This window comes from Miscanthus floridulus, chromosome 18 (assembly GCF_019320115.1).
Source record: "Miscanthus floridulus cultivar M001 chromosome 18, ASM1932011v1, whole genome shotgun sequence".
In the NCBI taxonomy this organism is placed as follows: domain Eukaryota; kingdom Viridiplantae; phylum Streptophyta; class Magnoliopsida; order Poales; family Poaceae; genus Miscanthus; species Miscanthus floridulus.
The window spans coordinates 103,426,293-103,444,503 of record NC_089597.1 but is presented as its reverse complement, the minus strand read 5'-3'; the positions used below and the strand labels follow the sequence as shown (position 1 = coordinate 103,444,503).

General features: G+C 44.8%; 2 protein-coding genes and 1 pseudogene across 3 annotated transcripts; all 3 read left to right on the top strand.

Moving 5' to 3' along the window:
* The first annotated feature begins 9,968 nt into the window (after nt 1–9,968).
* Nucleotides 9,969–13,992, top strand: LOC136521178 (uncharacterized). 2 transcript variants are annotated; one of them, XM_066514881.1, is made up of 8 exons: nt 9,969–10,493; nt 11,115–11,238; nt 12,429–12,555; nt 12,793–12,829; nt 12,925–13,150; nt 13,272–13,386; nt 13,459–13,556; nt 13,664–13,992. In XM_066514881.1, the coding sequence occupies exons 1-6, from the start codon at nt 10,248–10,250 to the stop codon at nt 13,355–13,357; spliced, it is 846 nt and encodes a 281-aa protein (XP_066370978.1). In that variant the 5' UTR covers nt 9,969–10,247; the 3' UTR covers nt 13,358–13,386; nt 13,459–13,556; nt 13,664–13,992. The 2 variants fall into 2 exon arrangements, with proteins under 2 accessions (XP_066370978.1, XP_066370977.1); XM_066514880.1 differs by having other exon boundaries at nt 9,972–10,493; nt 12,426–12,555.
* An 843-nt stretch (nt 13,993–14,835) lies between these two features.
* Nucleotides 14,836–15,501, top strand: LOC136524295 (predicted GPI-anchored protein 58). Its single transcript, XM_066517719.1, has one exon. The coding sequence runs from the start codon at nt 14,836–14,838 to the stop codon at nt 15,499–15,501; it is 666 nt and encodes a 221-aa protein (XP_066373816.1).
* Nucleotides 15,372–18,128, top strand: LOC136524294 (uncharacterized; annotated as a pseudogene).
* The last annotated feature ends 83 nt before the right edge of the window (nt 18,129–18,211 follow it).

The following is an 18,211-nucleotide window of genomic DNA, read 5'->3' as shown; positions in this document are numbered from 1 at the left end:
AACCACCAGCTCCCTCCAGTGATCGTCGTCAACTATCCCTGTCACTGGAAGTCCCCCCAACCGAAGGCCAAAAATAGCCTTCATGTCTTGCATGGTCAATGTCATCTCGCCACAAGGTAGGTAGAACGTGTGGGTCTCAGGCCTCCACCTGTTATAAGAATAGAACGACTGTTAGTTGCCTCAAATTTGTTACAAGAATGTTTACGTATAAATAAGGCACTCGCACATGTCTACAGCTATAGTAAGTAGTGCTGGATAAGGGGTGGAAGACCATAGTTGATAACACGGACAAGCTCGAAAAAACCGGCACGCCGTATGTACGACGCGTAATGCTCGTCCCACTAGTGCGCCCCGGTGTGCGTGCGGGACCTCAAAGGAGGCAAGGCCACCTCTGCGTCGTTGTCACTCAAGATGTGTGCTCAGTGCTGGTCGTCGTACTCCACCTCAAGAATATGGTACAACGAGTGCTGCGTGGGAGGGGCCATCCTGTTACAAATTGATAAACAAAGGGTTAGAGTATTCAAATTAATAAAATTCAAATTAACATTATATAGCATTGTAAAATTTGAACTACTTGTTATGCAATACGAACACAATATGAAAGTACATGTATATATTTAAAGTAACATTAACAGACATATTAAACAACTTCACTAGGAATATAAGCATTTGACGAAACTTCATACTACAACACACAACCTCAAACCTAAAAACTAAATAACTAATTATAAACTAAATAATAAATATCTAACTATCCAAACTATACTACAACACACAACCTCAAACCTAAAAACTACCTACCTAAATCACAAACAAATTCACTAACCTAACTATCCTAAATCACTAACTATCATAAATCAATAACAATCATAAAACCCTAACTATCCTAAATCACTAACTATCCTAAATCAACAATAATCAAAATAGCATGAAATAGAGAGGGAGGTACCTTGGTAGGAGCGGACGGTCTCGACGTGCCGGCGTTCGTGGCGCGGCCGGCGCAGGCGCTGCGCGGCGGGAGTGGGCGGACGTGGGCGGGCTGGCGGCGGGGCGCGTGCGAGCGTTGTGGCGGCGGGAGGGCGGGCGGGCGGGCGGGCGCTACGCGGCGGCGGGCGGGCGGGCTCGCTCACGATATTTATCTGGCCCTGCCGCGCCATGCTTCGTGGCGCGGCAGATCCTGCCACGTTAACCGTCAGCCTTTCCGATCGTCGGCATGTCAGTCACCTGCCGCACCACCATGCATGGCACGGCACAGTCTTTTAGCCGCGACATGGCAATAGACATGGTCAAAAGTGTTAGTTTTGAAAAAAAAAACCCAACAGTGTTAGATTTAAAATTAGTTTTTAAAAAATGTTAAAATTAAAAAAAAAATCGCCACGGCCCGGTCCGTGCAAGTTTCTCGTTTTTATATTATATTATCCTTCCCGGGTCGATCAGTCCTTTCTGCTTTCAGCAGCTCAGTGGCAAGGTCGCAACTCGCAAGTTGCCTCATGTCATGCCGCCGTGCGTGTCCACGGCGAAAAGCGAGGTTTGGATCCTTTCACCTTTGCCCTACCACCTGAACGTACTAAGAGTGTCTTTGGGTGGGTTTTTGAGCTGTTTTTTTTCTTTCAAAAAAGATAAAAAACCAATCAAAGAGTAGGAACGAAGCTGCTTTTTTTTCCGAAGCAGCTGCTTTTGGATAGTATAGTTTTGAAAACACCTTGGACCCTATTTTTGACTTTCTGTTTTTTGAAATGTTAAAATTAGAAAACTGTTTTACAGTTGTTTCAAGGGAGATGAAATAATACGTATTTGCTGACATTTGTTGCTAGGACTTACTCTCGCGGTCCTAGAATTTAAAAGATTTGAGTCAATCCTATGTCAAATTATGTCAAGTTATGTCAAATTTCTAGTAAAGAAGAATAATATTTGCTGCATTAAATCAATATTATTGGATACGTTATATGAAATACTGGCTTTGTCCCATCTGTCGTTCTCACTTGCCGAGAAGTCAAATGTTTTTCACTTTAACCAAATATATATAATAAACTATTAATATTTATAGTATATAATTAGTATTACTAGATAGACTGTTGAATCTGTTTTTATAATAAATTTATTCAGGGATACAAACGTTGCTAAGACAGTTTGACTTGGCAAAGGATGGGAGAATGTTAATTGCCTACTTGGCAAAAATGTAGCGCATGAGCATGACTGATTGAAGCATAAGCAGGGTGGGTCTGAGCAAAGAAGCTTCAGGCTTTTTGGACATACTGTAGCTGTGGGTAAGCAAGCAATGCAGCGATCGTATCAGCTGCCCCCCCCCCCCCCTGCCGCGCTTTTCTCGCAAGAGCTAGCGTATATAGCGAAATTTTTTTAATTTTAACACTTTTTGGAAACTAATTTGAAATCTAGCACGGTCGGGGTTTTTTAACTAACACTTTTGGCTGCGCCTATTGCCCTGGCGCGGCCAAATGCATGTGCCGCGCTATGCATGGTGCCGCGGCAGAGGGCTGACGTGGTGGCGGCCGGAGTCGCTGACCGCTGACGGGGCAGGGCCTACCGCGCCCTGATCCGTGGCGCAACAGAGCCGAATAAAACCGACCGCCGCTGCCCGCGTCCGCCAGTGGCCGAGCAGTCGCCGTTGTCCGAGCAGCGCAGCAAGGCCACCGCGTCTGCTCGCACCAGCCCCATGCCGAGCACGCCGGTCGCCGCGGCCGCGTCCGCCCGCGCCAGCCAGCCTGCCGTCGAGCACGGCACGGCCGCCGGCCGCCCGGTGCGGCCGCCGAGCCCCCACGCCGGCGCGCCACCCCCTCCGGCCACACACGGCGGCTACCCGTCGAGGACTGTGCCCGCGCCTCTCGGCTCGGTCTAGGGCGCTGCAGCGAGGCACTTCCCTAATAGATAGTAAAATTATTATAGTATAGTTAGTAGGGTTAGTAAAGTTATTTAGTTTAGTTAGTATATGTAATATAGTAAGTTGGTATAGGTAGTAAAGTTAGGTAGTTTAGTTACTACAGTTATTGAGTCTAGTTATACATTGGATTTAGTCTAATTAGTTGTTGTAGTTAGCCTTGTATAGATGTTAATATTAGATTAGTTAGTACAGTTATAGTTAGAATATGTATTAATATTACTATGGACATTACGTACGACGATTTCAACGATATGATGAAGTTTCTTTTAATGTTTTTGCAGATGAATTGCTGTGTTAGAATTTTGTATGGAGGAAGTGTTAGGAGAGAAGATGATATGTTTGAGGATATGAAAGAAGAATTAGAATGGTTTGATGAACCTCCTAGCTTCAACGACCTTTGTGTCCGTTTGAACACAAAGTTTGACGGTGATTTCACACTGAAGGAAAGATTTGATACTGGGAAGACTAGGGCACACTATATCCCCATACCCTTGCGCGACCCTACTCACTGGTCCCGCTACACTAGGGTTCTCTAAGGTTCCAATGTGCCCATGGCTGAGGTGGTGGTGAATGAGTATAGGATGCAGGGTGTTCAGGACGGCCCGTCCATTGACGGTGCTGGAGGCAATGAGCAAGAATTGGGGGTCGAATGGAAAGCAACTCAGGGTAACATGAATTTGGATGGTCGGTTGACGCAGGAGTAGTTTCATTTAACTACAGTAGGTTGTATAAGCAATGACTTCGATGTGAATGATTTCGAACGGGAAGAGGAGGAGTAGGAGGAGAAGGACATGATCGGTGATGTAGTTAGCAGTGATTCAGACGATTCTGATGATGACCACGGAGGTACAGATGCTACGCCAACACCGGCTAATGCCATGCAAGTACCGGTTCATACTATGCCATTACCAGTACCAATTAAGGTTTTGCATGGTGTTTAGGCTCAGGGTAGACTAGACACAGATTTGACTGCAGATGATACCCCCTGTGATTCATGGGTCAAAATTAGCGAAGCGCAGCAGTATGTTCCACCAGCACCTTACACAGCGACTGAGCTTGAGCAACTAAGGTCCAAGAACATACCTTTCATGGGCATTCCGAACTATAGGGTGTCAGCATGACAGATATAACAGTTTGTGACACCGGTCTCCAGTTGTGTAAGAATTCATTGTATAACAATGAGAAAGAAACCCTTAGGAAGGGGATCATATTCAACACAATGTTAGAGATGAAAGTCTTCCTTCAGGACTATGCTGTGTACCACCATAGGCCGTACACCGTCACTCATTCGGACCAGGAGTTGAGGTACCACGTGATATACAAAAACGGTTGTATGTGGAGGTTAAATGCACGAAAGAGACAAAGTGATGGCAAGTGGAGGATAACTAAAGTTGCCGAACCCCACACTTGCCTAGACAATAGAGGGAAGGAAAATCATCAGTAGCTCACTGCATGTTACCTTGCCCATTGTATATTGGGGCTCGTTGATGATAATAATGACATCTCGATGTCTTCTTTACAACAGTCCATATCTGGATTGGTTAGGTACGATGTGACGTACAGAAAGGCTTGGCGTGCTAAGCATATTGCTCTGGCGATTCGATGGGGTACTTGGGAGGAAGCGTACAACAGGATGCCCCGCATCTTATGTGCAATGCATTACTACAACACTGGCTTGAAATGGTTTGTGGACACCGGAGGGATGTTTTTTCAGGACCTATTGAGGCATGTCCTCTATCGTGTGTTCTGGTCGTTCGCGCAAATGAAACATGCATTTCAGTTTTATCAGCCAGTCGTACTTGTTGATGGCACTTTCCTAACAGGAAAGTACAGGGGCACCTTGATGATGGCTGCTGCTGTTGATCCTGAGGACCAGATAGTATCCATGGCTTTTGCTTTGGCAGAGGGAGAGAACAATAAATCATGGTCATGGTTCATACGGCTTCTACGTGTGCAAGTGCTTGGCCCAACTCGCACTATATGTTTGATCTCGGACCGTCATGCAGGGCTTCTTAATGCTGCAGCTGAGCATATAGATGGGTTCTCGCCTCTAGTACATAGATGATGCATGAGACACTTTGCTGCTAATTTCTGGCGGCGTCAGCAAAAGCAAGAGGTATGTGACAAGGTAAAGGCTCTATGTTGTGTACGTACAGAGCACCAGTTTAAGGAGATAAAGAGAGAACTAGACAAGATGGTAAATACAACGGAAAAGGCCTGGTTAGAGGCATAGATGGAACATAAGGCTCAGTGGGCGTTAGCATATGACGAGGGAGGTTTCAGGTATGGCATTATGACCACTAACTCCTCGGAGTCCTTCAACCGTGTATTCACCAGAGTTTGATCATTGCCTATGTCTGGAATTATTGAGTTCTCGTTTCATAAGTGCAACGAATATTTTGTGAAGAGGTGGGAACTTGCGAAGAGGAATATAGCTGAGCAGGGGCATTTTGGAAAGGCTGGAGCTAAACATTTGAAGGAGGCCAAGGAATTGACCAAGCAGCACACCGCCGAGCCGTATGGACCCCGCCGCCATATCTTTAGTGTACGGGGCAAGGGTGGCACAAGCTTGGGCGGCGAACGTTATGGTGGACAAAACTACCGGGTTGATCTTGAAAAGGTAGAGTGCAGTTGCAATGTCCCTCAGATCATGCATGCCCCTTGCTCTCATATGATCACGGCCTGTAGGGTTCGCGGGTACAACTATGAGGATCTGCCATATATGTCACCCTTGGATCTCCATTCGAACACCGTTAGCATTTGGGAGATGAGCTTCGAGCCATACCTTGACCCAACATAGTGGCCACCTTATAATGGTTATGACTACGTGCCGTATCCGGATCTAATGAAGGTAGGGAAGGCTAGGAGGAAGAAGAAGCGACTCAAGGGGGACATGGACGCTATGAGAGGGTACGGCGAAGACATGTATGACGGGGGAGACTTCAACGAGACCCGTGGCAGGAATCTGTGCTCCGTTTACAAACAATCTGGTCACAAGGCTAGCCGACATAGAAGATGAGGGCAGCAGGTGATTTCATATTGTGTTCGTGCTGCATAACAAGTAGTTCAAAATTTTGCAATGCTACATAATGTTAATCTAAATATTGTTAATTTGAATACTCTAACCCTTTTTATCAATTTGTAACAGGATGGCCTCTCCCACGCCGCACCAGCTACACCCCCTTCTTGAGGTGGAGTACGACGACCCCCTTCTTCCACCGGACGATGAGGTTTCCAAGAGGCGTTCGAGGGATCCTTACATTCCAGGGACTTAGTTCATTACGTTGAACTTATGTCGAACGAATATTGTCGTCGAAAACATACAGACTCATAAACCAATGAAAATGTTATGTGGCAACTTGTCGTTTATTTATTTGCTTCATATTCGTTTCAACTTACGCACGGTCGCGGCACCACTTGTAGTTTTATACAGCACCGACAACAACTCAATTGAAGCTAGATGTTGTCTGTCCGTGGCACTGACGCGCCGTTTAGTATGGCGCGGCACTGACGCGCCGTTGACTCTGGCGCGGCAGAACCTGGGCTATGGCGCGGCCGAACTAGTGGGCTATGGCGCTGTATTCGAGATAATTTCACCCGATTACGTTCATTTTAGAAATTTTGAACGCATGATACAAACAGATGTGATCACTTAAGATCGATCATGGGTAATTCGAGTACATGACACATGGGTACAATACATCAGTAGTTCAAATAGAATATAAGACAACACAATAGAATTTTACTACATAGCTATATTGATCATTAATAAAGCATGGAACTAACAGTCGGCGCAATTAAAAACCCTCAGTCAGCAACATACTGAGTAAGCAACTCGTCGTCCGAGTATTAATCCTCAACCACAACTCTGTTGTTGTGGCTAGGCTCACCTACATTGCCCTAATCTGCCTTTCACCTGTAGTAAGCGGCCTCCACTTCATCTGTGGCCTGAGTGAAGAACGCGTCATCCTCCTCCTCTGCCTGCAAGCCCACCTCTGCTAGAGCGATGAGCTCGCTCAGTCTATCAGTGTCATCCTCAGCCTCCTTCGCCTGCAAGTCCGCCTCTACTAGAGCGATGAGCTTGCTCAGTCTGTCAGTGTCATCCTCAGCCTCCTCCGCCTGCAAGCCTGCCTCTGCTAGAGCGATGAGCTCGCTGAATCTGGCAGTGTCGTCCTCATCCTCGTCCCCCTCATCAGACAACATAATCGGTGATTCAACGGTGCGACCAGCTCGCTTTCTGTGCTCATCTAACTTCTTTTCCTCGTACCTTGCACGAGCCACCTCTGCAACATGGTCCTCGCTGCATCCAATCCCTTCATGTATAAAATGCAATCAGTTAGCAACGCGACTATATTACATTTAAAATCAGACAACGGAAAAAGGCTTCGAAGTACTCACTGCCACATAATGAAACAACATGCTCATTCAAGACCTACATCTGTACTCTTGTCTCCTCCCTTGCCTCCTTCCTTGCCCTCTCCTCCTCTAATGTCATCCGTCTCTCCAATCCCCATTTGACAAGCCCAACGTCGATCGAGTTACAAATACTGCGCTGTCTAGCAAACTCACGCATCATATCTTTGTGATGTTTAACGAAAAGGTTGAGTAGTCAGGTCCATATCCCCTCTTTCGTGCAATTACTTGCTTCCCCTTCAGTTCATCCAAGAACTTAGCTTGACCATCATAACATTCCCACCTGCATTTCCTAGTGCTCTGTTCAAATGATAAATTATATCATATATGTCTTAACAAAAGAAACAAAATACGATTCCATGGTTACCACAAAAATAATCAACCTCATCATAGTCAATCATATGGCCGCAATAATGGCATATTCCAAGCTTCGAAGGGACTAGACCGTAGTTGGATTTAACACCACATTCACACTTGACTGGCGGTGCTTTGTAAATTAACCTTTCTTTCTTCTTTTGCTTTGTTTTTGGAGGTTCTTCGGGCCATTTGTTCTTAGGACCATACAACCACTCCTTAAAATGACACTTCGTCATTGAATACACCTAAATAACGTGATATTAGTACATGACTCATATAGCTCAATATTTCAACACATATACTTTGCACTTACTTCATGCTTGTTTGGACACACAAACTCCAACGTATTGTCAGGGTTTATCATGGCTCGGTCTCCGCAATGGCACGGAGAAGGTTCCTCGAGTCGTCTAATTATGGCTAAGTGCTTCTCCTTAGTCATCATTGGAGGGGGGTTAGGGGGAGGTGGAACCCACCGCTCGAAGTGCTCTCGTGGATGTTGCCCTCTCCACCAATCGTCGAAAAGGAGGTACCTGGGGTCAAACTTGTCTGTACCGTCGATCCACTGAAAGAAAAAGCACCTCTCATGGGCCTACACAACAAAATTCCAACAAAATATTAGTAACCTAGTAATACAAATGAAGAAAAAAAACATACGAAAACAATTACTTACATTAAAACGACTGCACGTGTAGAAGCAACGAGCCGTTGTGTCTAGATGTCTCGATTGAAACACGTCGGTCGGACGACCACAGTCACAGTCAGAGACAGGGAGTTCATGAGGGACGGGGGCATCTTTGCTAAACTCATCGGGGTATAATTCTCTAGGACGACCCCATTTTCACCATAACTGCTCCCGAAACATGTCTTCTATCTAATAAAATGGTTCAAATTAAACATCAATCAAAACAACACAAATTAATATAAAATATAATCATTTGCAATGCAACTAAAATAATATAACCGACAATTAGAGCAACAAAAATATACATGGTAAATATATTTCTAACTAAATAATTAACCTTAACATTGACAAAATCAAACTAATATCTTTCATAGACTTAGCTCTCATTCATAATATACATATCCACCATTCAAACGAAAATAAAATGTGTGTCATTACCTTGCACGAGGATGAGGAGGGAGAGAGGGAGGCGGCCGGGGAATGGAAGAGAAGGGAGGCGACAATGGAGGGCTGGGCGGGGGCCAGGACTGGCCGCGTCGGTTTTATTTGGCTCTGCCGCGCCACGGATCAGGGCGCGGCAGTGCCGCGCCAAGATCGGTGGCGCGGCAGGCCCTGCCCCGTCAGCGGTCAGCGACTCCGGTCGCCGCCACGTCAGCCCTCTGCCGCGCCACCATGCATGACGCGGCACAGGCATTTGGCCGCGCTAGGGCAATAGACACGGCCAAAAGTGTTAGTTTAAAAAAAACGACCGTGTTAGATTTCAAATTAGTTTCCAAAAAGTATTAAAATTAAAAAAAATCTATATAGCACCCTGTTATGGCAAGTAGGGAGAAGGGCGGTGACTATATATAGCTCCGAGCCTCCCAACCATATTATGCACATTCACACAAGTGCCGCGAGCGAGCGCACCCGTTTCCGTTTGGGTTTCTTTCCTCTCTCTTGCTCTATACATTTGGCGGTCATTCCTTGAGAATTGGTCGTTAGTAATAATTTTCTTTCCGGGCTTTTATGATTTTCTTGAGAATTTTTGGCCCTCAAAGCTCGTTTTGTCATTTGTGATATTGATCCTTTTTTTTCCTGAGTGGATGATACTGGTCTTTTAAAATGCTACTCCCTCCGTCCCAAATTATAAGTCATTCTAACTTTCTTAGAGAGTCAAAGTACCTCAAGTTTGACCAAATTTATATAAAAACAATAATATTTATGATAACAAATAAATATAATTAGATTCTTCATTAATTATATTTTATAGTATATCTATTTAACGTCATAAATCTTTGTAACTTTCTCTATAATTTTGGTCAAAATTGATATCTTTTGACTCTCAAAAAAGTTAAAATATAATTTATAATTTTGGACAGAGGGAGTACTTTTAAGATATATAAGAGATTGGATAAGATATCATCCAGTAGAAATGGTTAACGGGCCTCCATCCGAACATTGCGGTGCAATGAGACGGGCCCACTTCCAGTGTTGCCCCCATTTCCCACAGGCCACGGGGGCCCTCAGCTCTCTCCAGTCCCCATCCCCTCCCTCGTCCGGCCGTGGTTCCCCCTGAGGCCTCTACTAGTAGTCTCTGGCGCGCTCGTTGCTCGGCAGTTGCAAACAGTCCTTACCAACCAACTTCCGGCCCCCTCCCCGCTCCCGCGTAATCCAACCGCTAATAATAACCGCCGCTCCGATTAGCGCCATCCCCACCGCTATAATTACGCCCCCGCCTGCGCGCGCGGGCCTATCAGCCCTAGCTTAGCTAACCCGGCCGCCTCCGCTGCTCGCCTCCCCACTTGTTGCGCCTGTGTCGTGTCGCGTTTAGTCAGCAGCTGCTTGCTAGGGTTAGGGTTTGCGGCTACGCGCGCACGCGCGCTCGTGCATGCGCGTGGGCTGGCCGCGGCAGGGATGACGCCGCAGCGGTCGCCGGCGGGGACCGGAGGAGGAGGAGGAGGTAGCGGCTGGGGCCCGCCGGCGCTACACTACCTGAGCGGCCCATACGGAGACACCACCTTCACCAAGGTTTTCGTGGGCGGCCTCGCCTGGGAGACGCGAAGCGAGGGGCTTCGCGCCCACTTTGAGGTCTACGGGGACATCCTCGAGGCCGTTGTCATCACCGACCGCGCCACGGGCCGCTCAAAGGGCTACGGATTCGTGAGCACGCCTTCCTCCTGTTTCTTTTTTTTTTTCTTGTTCGTATGTGCTATGCTGGTTGGGGCGTTTGCTCAGTACTTCTTTTTTCCTTGGTTGGGGATCAGGGGCCAGGTTCGATTCTGGAGCTTAAGGTTGTGTTCGATTCTGGAGCTGAATGTTGTGATTCTGTGTGCAAAGGTGAACTTTGCGGGTTGAATTGGGAGTTTTTGTGATCATCTGTATATGCCGTTGCGGCGGTGGCAATTGGCAGTGAAGGTCTTTGAATTTGGGAGTTTTGCATTCCATACTTAGGAATTTTGGTGGATTGTTGACTTATTACCAACAGGATTGAGGGAAATAGTTAAATTTTGTTACCAGGAGCTAGTGAAAGTTGCCGTGTTAAGCATTTCTAGGGTTTCTGTGTTCAGGCTTTTCAGGAACCTAGTTCAATTTTTGGCGTCGGAATTTGAAAAGAAATTTAGCATTCTTTCTTGTATGAATCAGGGAACTATCTGAATTTTCCATGGGGGTATCGTGAAAACAGAGCACCTTTGGCCTTTTGGGGGGTTCCAAATTTGGCTCAGATATTTCGTCTTTTTCCTACTTTTGATTCACTTTAATCATGTGTGGATGTGTGTATAGGTAACCTTCCGGGACGCAGAGTCAGCGAGGATGGCCTGCATGGACCCATACCCAGTTATCGACGGCCGACGCGCTAATTGCAACCTTGCCATCTTAGGGCGGCCTGGTCCAGCTTTGCCTTTCGGTAGGTCTGCTAACTTGGTTCCCTGATTTCCTAATTGCATAGCTGTCAAATATACGTATGATTCTTTCCATCCGCTTACGCTCTTGGTGCAAAGTAATTTGTTAATCAATGCTCTATTCCCAATGTATTGGAGATTTGGGGTTACCACAATCATGGCATTTCTATGATTTCATTGTTACAAAACTTGATGCTTAGTTTCACCCCGCCCCATCTTTTCAACACCAACTAATAGTCTTGTCACTAGTTCTAACTGAGGGAAAAGGACTTGTCAGTTCAGGACTAGTAGGTATTTAATTCGTTGCCTGAACATTCTAGCCCCAAAGAAGACTGTAGGATCTTCTACGAGCTCATTTATGAAAATAAAGCATTAGCTGTCAAAAATATACAAACCAACACAGCTACTAGTCCTCTCTGCCAACTATGTTTGGGGAGAGATAGTAGTGTTGGACTTGATTGAAGAGAATAATAGATAACAGAGTATGAGCTGGTGGGTGGTAGAAAGGGTGGGCAATCATCACTGCTTTTCAATAAAAATTGTCCACTTACATGTCAGGCATCTGTTTCCTGGTCTGCAAATTGGAATTGGAGATATTAATCATCACAAGATGAAGCATTGATCCACATCTTTGCTCGTGATGGAATCCAATGCTTTTTGAGATGTTTACTGCTTATTCATGAGCCTTCTTGAATACTTTCGTATACGTGCTGTTATAGAGTAAAAACATGTCAGACATCTGTTTCATGGTCTGCAAATTGGAATTGGAGATATTAATCATCACAAGATGAAGCATTGATCCACATCTTTGCTCATGATGGAATGCAATGCTTTTTGAGATGTTTACTGCTTATTCATGAGCCTTCTTGAATACTTTCGTATACGTGCTGTTATAGAGTAAAAATAGCAAAGTTTTCTTAAGTTTGCTATAAAAAAAGGCTTGTGCCTTGTCTATCAGAAAATTACTGACCAGGACCCACCAGTAAAAGTCCAAAGTGAATTATAACTCCATGATCCATCCACACTCCTCGTGTGTATTAAGCCAACAAGTTTCACTAATACTGTATGCTAGTCTCAGTTGCAAAAACTTATAGCAAACAAATTTTCTTAATGCACGCATGTTTACCTTTTTAGCCTTTGTGTGTATTCAATTATTGTGACAAAATTTCCCCTTCTTTTCAATGTGGTATAGTAGCACCTATAAGGCCGGTCATCCCATACAATGGAGGTGTGGCGGTTCCAGGGGGCATGTATGTGCAAAGCCCAACATATCAGCAATCCCCATACAACTACTCACAGGCCTTTGTATATCCTTCTTATGGGTAGGTTAACAGCTCATTCATTGCTTGTTGGCAAAGATCATGTACAGCTATGAATTTGATCTCTTGTTTGATTGTGAATGTCTGGCAATATGATTAAAGTTGTTGTTGTAGCTAGTCTGGAACTCTATGATTAGCAGGATGCAGTGTACATATAGTATTCCCTTACAGGAGTAGTTTTTCATTTCCAATTGAGCAGCCTATCTGTTTAAGTAATGACCATTTGTTTTTTCAACGCAGGCCATCAGCATATGGACCTGAATACCTATATCAGCAGGTTGAGAACTCCAGAAACATTAAACCACATCCGTTTCTTGACTAAATGAAATAAATTTAAATTATTGCTCATTTGTTTTATTTTTAGCTTTGTAGAATGCATATGGTCCATATGTTGGACAACCGTATGTTCCAGTTTATGGTGGCCCAAGGACAGTAGGCCCGGCAGTCTACCCATATGGGCAATTTGGCCAACCTGTACCAAGTGATCATGCTTATTCTCCTGGTTATGCCCCAAGTCATGTTCTCCCACTATCGAATCAGAATGTTAATGCTGCAAATGTTGTGCGCATACCACCAGTTCAGCAACAATTTCCTCCAGGTAAGAAATTCACTGTTGAGTCGAATCAAATGAACTTGTCCAAGAATATTTTTCAATTGCGTAGGGGGCCATAGCTTATCATGCTCTTCATATAATTTATAAAGCGCTTTTGTGAAAACAGGAGCTCCACGACCTCAACAGCTTTTGGTCCCTGCTCATGCACCGCCATTCCCGCAGAACAACATTTCTGAACAAACGACAGGTTGACAAGGATGCCAGAAAGTGACGAATTTTAGGTGTGTTTACTGTTTACCTCTGAAATACTCCTGCTGTTAATCTGTTGTAACATCTTGTTTTCCTCTCTGTAGGCATCCAATAGTCTGCAGCAGGACTAAGAAAAGTCGTACCGCTAAATTGGGTGGCATGCTTTTTTTTCTTGCAAATTGTTTTCTTTTGCACTCTAAAGGTTAGTTATCACATTTATCTAATATTTGCAGCAGGCCCATTTATTAAAGGGCATCAGTCTATGCTGCATCTAGGCTGATTGATGTACTGTTTCTTATCATATTGCAGGTTGTCCTTATCCATGGTTACCAGAACTTCTTATAATGTGAATGTCTGATCTGCTCCGCTGGATGGGGCAGGAAAGCTCGAGTGTCTGAAGATGAAGCCCCTCTTGCTCAGCTTCTGTCGGTGTCTGTACATTTCCCATCTCCTGCCAGAAATTCTGATAGCTGGTGGTCTGTGCATGGACCAAAGTGGATGCCGGAAATGGAGTCCGGCCTCCAACCTGTGTATAATATAGGTCATGTAGTAGGTCCAAATCGTAGAACAGGTCCATTCTTTCAAAACATCTGGTTGTGTATATTAATTCTCTTCTTCGCACCTTTTCAGTATCTTCAGTGCATGTTTCCATGTCTCATTAGGGCATAGGTATTTCAGTGTCATTGCATCGTCAGTGAGTCATGTACATTATTTATCCTGAAACTGTAAACTATATCACCTATGTCAACTGTAATCAAATAATGACAGCCCTATCTTGGGAAAGAATGTGATTTGTTGCAAGTTGCAACAGATGGGAAAAACACTGGGCCATATTCGCCATACTATTCATCTGTTTCTATGGATAAGAAATACTACATACATAATTAAAAAATGAACAAAATTGAAAATCATATTTGGGCGGCATCTACCTCTAGTTTATGGTTTTAAATAATCGACGTAGCAAAGCCAGTAGTAACTTCAAAATGGTTCTTAGCTCTTGTGCTATATATAAACTCCATCGTGGGGATGGCAATTGACAATGGTAACATGGGGCTCTGGGAAGCCGAGGTCACCTGACTTTTGGGTCATGGAAAATTGCCTGGGTGCATAGGCTTATATGATTCCATACCCTTGTCTTTCTGCCTGTCTCCAGCATATATGATGAACATCATTGATTAAAGGTAAATGAATATTAACAAAGATCCACCATAGAACTTCCGCTGAATGGCAGACCCTGCAGCATTTTTACGTCAACCTGCGAGACAATACAACCGGCTCAGTTGGGATTCAGATGTTACAGCACAGTAAGACAACACCTAGAACTACCGATATATTTCACCTTGTATTTGATATTGCAAAGGTATAATCAGTTAGGGCTGAGGTGCCAACCTATAGCATTGGCGGGCCCAATGGGTAGTCCAGGTAGGCCCAGGACTATCCTGGAATTTGGCCCAAAATTTTTTTAGTACTTCTCGCAGCCCATGAAAATTTGGCCCATTGCTCCTCTTTCTCCCGGTCAAGACCGCGAGCGGCCGAGCGAAGCCGTCTCCACGTCCGCGACTCCGCTCCCTTCCCTCCCGACGGCTGACGTTCGCGAGTCAGGCGCGCGACCGGCGACCGAGGACTCGAGGAGCCAGCCGCGGCGCCGCCCCGGCGCCCCCAGCCCCCCACCCCGCCGGCCTGCCCTGCCAGAGCCCAGCGCGGCAACTCCAGCCTCCAGGCTCCAGGCTCCAGCCACTCTGCTCCGCGCCTCCGCCTCCGCCAGATCCGTGGTGGCCTCGCCGGCCAGCAGTGACGCGACCGAGGAGGCGAGGAGCCAGCCGCGGAGCCGCCCCGGCGCCCCCACCCCGCCGGCCCGCCCTGCTGCCACCTGCCAGTGCCCAGCGGCCGTCCAGGCGTCTAGCCACTCCGCTCCGGCGCTCCGCCTCCGCCAGATCCCTTCCCTGGTGGCCTCGCCGGCCAGGGCTAGCAGTCCAGCGGCCAGCGCGGCAGCGCCAGCCAACGCCGGCCAGCAGTCCAGCACTGCACAGCAGGCAGCTGGCTACGCCAGCGCGGTAGCGGCCGTCCGCCCTTCCCCGGTCCCCTGGCCTGGTCTCCTGGACGCACTGCTGCCTGCCTGCCTGGTGAGTTCTTGTGAATTTGGTTAGGGATTTGTTCTTGTGAATGAAATCGGAGCATAGAATTCTTGTGAGCCTAGAATTGAATGGAAATTGTTGTAATTTTTCAGGAAGTTGAGGCATGAAGAAATCAAATATAGCATTTCTTTTCCAGAAGCATGAGGCAAAAAAAGTTGCAACTTGTGCTCCACCAATTCCAGTTGTTGGTGAAGAGTTGTCTATTCCTGTTGTAGAAGATCCTCTAATTGTGAGTGATGAAAGTGCTATCGTAGTTGTGGATGAAGGGACAGAAACACCTAGAGTAACAGATACAGACACAGATCCTACTGGAGATAATGGGTCACATGAAGTTGAAGAAGAAGAGGAAGAAGAACCGCATACAGCTGCTGATGTTGATTCCCTTGAGCATGACCCGGGCCTAAGGAGTCCTATTTCAACCTTTGATGTGAATGAACAAGATTCTATCAGAAGAAGGTACATTGTAAAAGGCCCCTGTCATCTTTATGCCTATAATTATCCATCCAGAAAAATCTATGGCAAAGATCGCTGCTTTAGTTTTGTTTGGTTTCATAAGTACCATTGGATTGAATATAGCGTAGAGACGGATGCAGCATATTGCTTCTATTGTTATTTGTTTGGTAAGGAAAGTGGAAAATTTATTACGGATGGTTGGCATAATTGGAATATGGGAACTATATCACTTGACAAACATGAGTCTTCAACTTTACACAAGTTTGCTCAAGAGAAATACAGCTTATTTGTGAAAAAAAGGGTACAAAAATTGATACTGTCATTGAGAAGGTGTCAGAAAAGGATCGAGTTGATTACAAGGCTAGGTTAACTTATTCACTTAGATGTTTGAGATTCCTTCTGCATCAAGGATTGGCTTGTCGTGGGCATGATGAAACTGAAGAATCTAACAACAGAGGAAACTTCCTTGAACTCTTGAATTGGCTTGCAGGAAATAATGAAGAGGTGCACAAAGTGGTTTTGAAAAATGCCCCAGGTAATTGCATTTTGACCTCCCCTCGCATACAAAAGCAAATTATTAGATGTTGCTCTGAGGAAACCACTAGATACATACTTGAAGAACTTGGAGATGACTACTATGCAATTCTAGCTGATGAATGTAGTGATATATCACATAAAGAACAACTGGCTGTTTGTTTGCGTTATGTTGATAAACGTGGAAGTGTTTGTGAAAGGTTTCTTGGAGTAGTTCATGTTCGTGGCACCACTTCTTTGGAACTTAAAACAACTATTCAATCTTTACTCACTAGTCATCACTTGAGTCTTAGTTCTTGTCGTGGGCAAGGATATGATGGGGCTAGTAACATGAAAGGAGAGGTTAAGGGGCTGAAAACACTGATAATGAAAGAGTCTCCTTCTGCTTATTATGTGCATTGTTTTGCACATCAACTCCAATTAGTGCTTGTTGCTGTTGCCAAGGGAGATGTTGGGGCTAGTACTTTTTTTTGCTCAAGTTTCACGCTTGCTGAATATTGTTGGAGTTTCTTGCAAACGCCATGATATGCTTCGAGATGTTAGAGCACGAAAAGTGAAGAAAGCACTTGAATTGGGTGAAATAGAAAGTGGAAGTGGGTTAAATCAAGAGATGGGATTGGCTAGGCCTGGTGATACTAGGTGGGGTTCTCATTATAGAACTGTTTTGCATATCATTGACATGTATTCTACCATTCGGGAAGTACTCATAACTCTTGGAAAGGATCCCACACAAAGAGATGATTGGCCAAACATACATGCTATGGTTCTGACTTTAGAGTCATTTGAGTTTGTTTTCAATGCCCACTTGATGCTTGTGATTCTTGGGTACACAAATGAGTTGTCTCAATCTTTGCAAAAGAGAGACCAAGATATTGTTAATGCAATGGCACTTGTTGGTGTGGCAAAGAGAAGGTTCCAACAATTGAGGTCTAATGGGTGGGAAGATTTCTTAGAAAAGGTTAAATCATTTTGCATCGAATATTCTATTGATGTTCCTGCAATGGATAGCAAATATGAGCCTCATGGAAGATCCCATCGCTTTTATCCGGTACAAACAATTGATGATCACTATAGAAGAGAAGTGTTTATTGGTATTATTGATAGAATTCATCAAGAGCTTGAGAATCGGTTTGATGAGGTTAGTAGGGAGTTGCTTATTTGTATGTCAGCATTGAATCCCTCCAATTCATTTGTCTCATTTGATGCTCAGAAAATCCTTAAGCTTGCAACTTTTTATCCCAAAGATTTTCCAAGTTCTACTTTGAGGACACTTGAAATTCAACTTGGCACATATATTGAAGATGTGAGAATGAATGATAGATTTAAAGGACTGAACAACCTCGGTGAGCTCTCTAACTTGTTAGACACTAAGAAACATGAATTTTATGGTTTGGTGTACTTAGTCCTTAAATTTGGTGTACTTAGTCCTTAAATTAGCATTGATCTTACCAGTGGCGACAACAAGTGTTGAAAGAGTATTCTCTGCATTGTGTTTAGTGAAGAATAAGTTGAGAAATAGTATGAGTGATAGATTATCGAATGATTGTTTGATTACCTTTATTGAGCGTGATATATTCTCCACTGTAAGCGAGGATGGCATAATTCATGCTTTCATGGCAATGAGAAAGCGCAAAGCAAAAGCCTTGAACTAGAACTTGTATTGTAATCTCTTATTTATGTAAGACCTTATCTTATGTATAATCTATAAGTTTTGAACCTTTCAATTGTATTATCC